Source organism: Grammomys surdaster, unplaced genomic scaffold (genome assembly GCF_004785775.1).
Source record: "Grammomys surdaster isolate TR1022 unplaced genomic scaffold, NIH_TR_1.0 116718, whole genome shotgun sequence".
In the NCBI taxonomy this organism is placed as follows: Eukaryota; Metazoa; Chordata; class Mammalia; order Rodentia; family Muridae; genus Grammomys; species Grammomys surdaster.
The window spans coordinates 1-3,669 of record NW_021613843.1 but is presented as its reverse complement, the minus strand read 5'-3'; the positions used below and the strand labels follow the sequence as shown (position 1 = coordinate 3,669).

Below are 3,669 nucleotides of genomic sequence, written 5' to 3'. Positions count from 1 at the left end.
GTCTTTAAAGACTACTGTTGTGGGCAAAGGCTTTACCACAGTGGTTACGTTCATTGGGCTTCCCTTTGGTATGTGTTCTTTTATGACTTTGAAGAGTACTGTGATGGGCAAAGGATTTATCACTCATAGGGTATGTGTTCTTTTATGACTCTGAAGATGACTGCTCCATGAAAAGGCTTTACCACATTGTTTACACTCATAGGGCTTCTCTCCAGTATGTGTTCTTTTATGACTCTGAAGAACACTGTTCCGTGCAAAGGCTTTACTACACTGTTTACATTCATAGGGCTTCTCTCCAGTATGTGTTCTTTTATGATTCTGAAGATGACTGTTCTGTGCAAAGGCTTTACCACATTGTTTACATTCATAGGGCTTCTCTCCAGTATGTGTTCTTTTATGATTCTGAAGGTGACTGTTCCGTGCAAAGGCTTTACCACACTGTTTACATTCATAGGGCTTCTCTCCAGTATGTGCCCTTTTATGCCTTTGAAGATAACTGCTCCATGCAAAGGCTTTACCACACTGTTTACATTCATAGGGCTTCTCTCCAGTATGTGTTCTTTTATGACTCTGAAGATAACTGCTCCATGCAAAGGCTTTACCACATTGTTTACATTCATAGGGCTTCTCTCCAGTATGTTTTCTTTTATGATTCTGAAGATTACTGTTCTGTGCAAAGGCTTTACCACACTGTTTACATTCATAGGGCTTCTCTCCAGTATGTTTTCTTTTATGATTCTGAAGGTGACTGTTCCGTGCAAAGGCTTTACCACACTGTTTACATTCATAGGGCTTCTCTCCAGTATGTGTTCTTTTATGATTCTGAAGATGACTGTTCTGTACAAAGGCTTTACCACATTGTTTACATTCATAGGGCTTCTCTCCAGTATGTGTTCTTTTATGACTCTGAAGATGACTGTTCTGTGCAAAGGCTTTACCACATTGTTTACATTCATAGGGCTTCTCTACAGTATGTTTTCTTTTAGGCCTTTGCAGATGGCTGTGGCTTCCAAAGGCTTCACCACCTCTGTTACAATCACAGGGTTTCTCTCCTGTGTTTGCTCTCCTATGCATTTCAAGACCACTCTCATATACAAAGGCTCCAGTAAGCATTCTTTTATGTATCTGAGGATGACTGTGACTTGAAAACACTTCATTACATTGGACACTTTTATAGGTTTTCTCTCCAGTGTGAATTCTTTCTTCCCTTTGAAGATGCCTGTGACATACAAAATCTTGATCACTTGGCATATATTTAAAAATTTTATCTACAGTATAAATTCTTCCATGCCTGTGTATGTCATTGGCCCTTTAGGAAGTTTTACCCCATGTATTATATTACTGAATATTTTTATATGTATGAATCACTTTTACAGTGTTTTCTAAATGTAATGAGAAATCAGATATAACAGGGTTTCATCATTTTGTTTATGTCCACGGTGTTCTCCTTTATTATGGGTTCCATTACATCTTTAAGGATATCTGTTATTGTAAAAGTATTTATTTCATGGCTCACATTCATAGCAATCTTTTCTCATATGTTTTTTTAAAAAATATATTTAAGAAACCGTGAAAGAGCCGGGCGGTGGTGGCGCACGCCTTTAATCCCAGCACTTGGGAGGCAGAGGCAGGAGGATTTCTGAGTTCAAGGCCAGCCTGGTCAACAGAGTGAGTTCCAGGACAGCCAGGACTACACAGAGAAACCCTGTCTCGAAAAACCAAAAAAAAAAAAAAAGAAACTGTGAAAGAACTCACAGCTTTTAAACAATGACTGCAGCCAGGCAGTGGTGGCGTATATCTTTAATCCCTGCACTTGGAAGGCAGAGGGAGGTGGGTTTCTGAGTTCAAGGCCAGCCTGGTCTACAAAGTGAGTTCCAGGACAGCCAGGGCTATACAGAGAAATCCTATGTTGAAAAACTAAAAAAAAGCCGGGCAGTGGTGGCGCATGCCTTTAATCCCAGCACTTGGGAGGCAGAGGCAGGTGGATTTCTGAGTTCGAGAGTTCGAGGCTAGCCTGGTCTACAGAGTGAGTCCAGGACAGCAAGGCTACACAGAGAAACCCTGTCTCGAAAAACCAAACCAAAAAAAAAAAAAAAAGAAAACCTAAAAAAAAAGAAAAGAAAAAGAAAAGAAAATCATATCAAGTTCAACAAATCTACTCAAAGTGGGAATAATAACTTATCATCTAAATGTTCTGGGAGAGAGAGAAGTACAGGGTTTCTATCAATATCTTTAAATAATTGGGAACTGCATCCTCTATATAAAAAGATAGATAGATAGATGAACAGAGATGTATGCGCCTTACAATATACTATTAAAGGTAGAATAACAAATAAAAGGTACCCATATTGCATTCCCACAATTTGAATTTTTGTACTCAAGAGACATATGTGGTATTCACATTTTTCTATGCAAATTTCTCAACCCTTATGAACTTCCACTATCACGAAACTCACCCACCTTCCTACATGTACGTGAGTAACATCTCCTTTATTGTGCACTGTTTGCTCATGAGAAGGATGTGGATGTATACACATAATGCATTCAAAGTGGATCCTTCTTGTAATATTCACAGGTATTAAGATTAAACAGACTGGCAGATCTGCATTTTAGTGTCAATGGGGCTTTGCTTCAAAGAGTACTATTGGTTAAGGCACTGTTTCCATGTATTCTACACTGAAGAATGCACTGCAAATGAAAATAGAATACCTGTCATAGAGGTACATGCATTTGTTAGAATTAAATACTCAATATCTTTAAAGCTCTGCTTATTTACACTGTCAGTTTTTTTTCTTTTTTCTTTTGGTTCTTTTGAGACAATGTTTCTTTGTGTAGCCCTGGCTGTCCTGGAACTCACTGTGTAGACCAGTCTTGCCTCGAACTCAGAAATTCACCTGCCTCTGCCTTCCAAGTGCTGGAATTAAAGGTGTCAGCCACCACCATCTGGCCTACACTGTTGTTTTTAACAAAAACATCAAGAACACATGGAGATTTCTTCAGAGGCATATTTGGATCACCACATAAATAAACCTTACCTTCCATGTTTTCTAGAATTTTGAGAATTCTTTTCATAACTGTGGTCTTCCCAATAATAGCCTGAAACATAGTACCAGAAAATGTATGATATGAATTTAGGCAAACTCTCTTCAGTGAACTTTAAACCATGTCTGATTGATTCACATCATTCTTCCTCCTTCTCAATTGAAATTATAGAAGAGCATCAACAACAACAAAAGAAGCAAACAAAATGACAAACAAACAAACATGCAAACCAAGAAACCAGTTGCATTCTGATTTTAAAAAGGAAAACAACATTAACAGTCTTACTTATAGCATTGAGGTTCCTGAAGGTCTCCAGCATCACCTCTTTGTAGAGCTTCTTCTGGGAAGGATCCAGCAAAGCCCATTCTTCCTGAGTAAAGTTTACAGTCACATCCTCATATGTCACTGCATCCTAAAACATCCCGTACATGCGAATAAAAGAAAGCATGGTGCTCACATAGTCAACATATATTTCATTGATATTGTATTCAAATGATTCCCACTTTTCCTCCAGTTACTTCCTGACAAAGCAGTTATAATGTAATTACAAAGCCTTTTTAGAAGGAAAGTGAATTAACAGGTTCACTTCTCTCATTTCTTTATCTTTCGAATAGGATATACATTTGC

The 3,669-nt window shown here is 38.2% G+C and overlaps 1 protein-coding gene across 1 annotated transcript; it reads right to left on the bottom strand.

Annotated features, from left to right (window-relative positions):
- Nucleotides 1–123: 123 nt before the first annotated feature.
- LOC114635720 (zinc finger protein 431-like) lies at nt 124–1,251 on the bottom strand. Its single transcript, XM_028784181.1, has one exon. It carries the CDS (start codon nt 1,249–1,251, stop codon nt 124–126), a length of 1,128 nt encoding a protein of 375 aa, XP_028640014.1.
- Nucleotides 1,252–3,669: the final 2,418 nt, after the last annotated feature.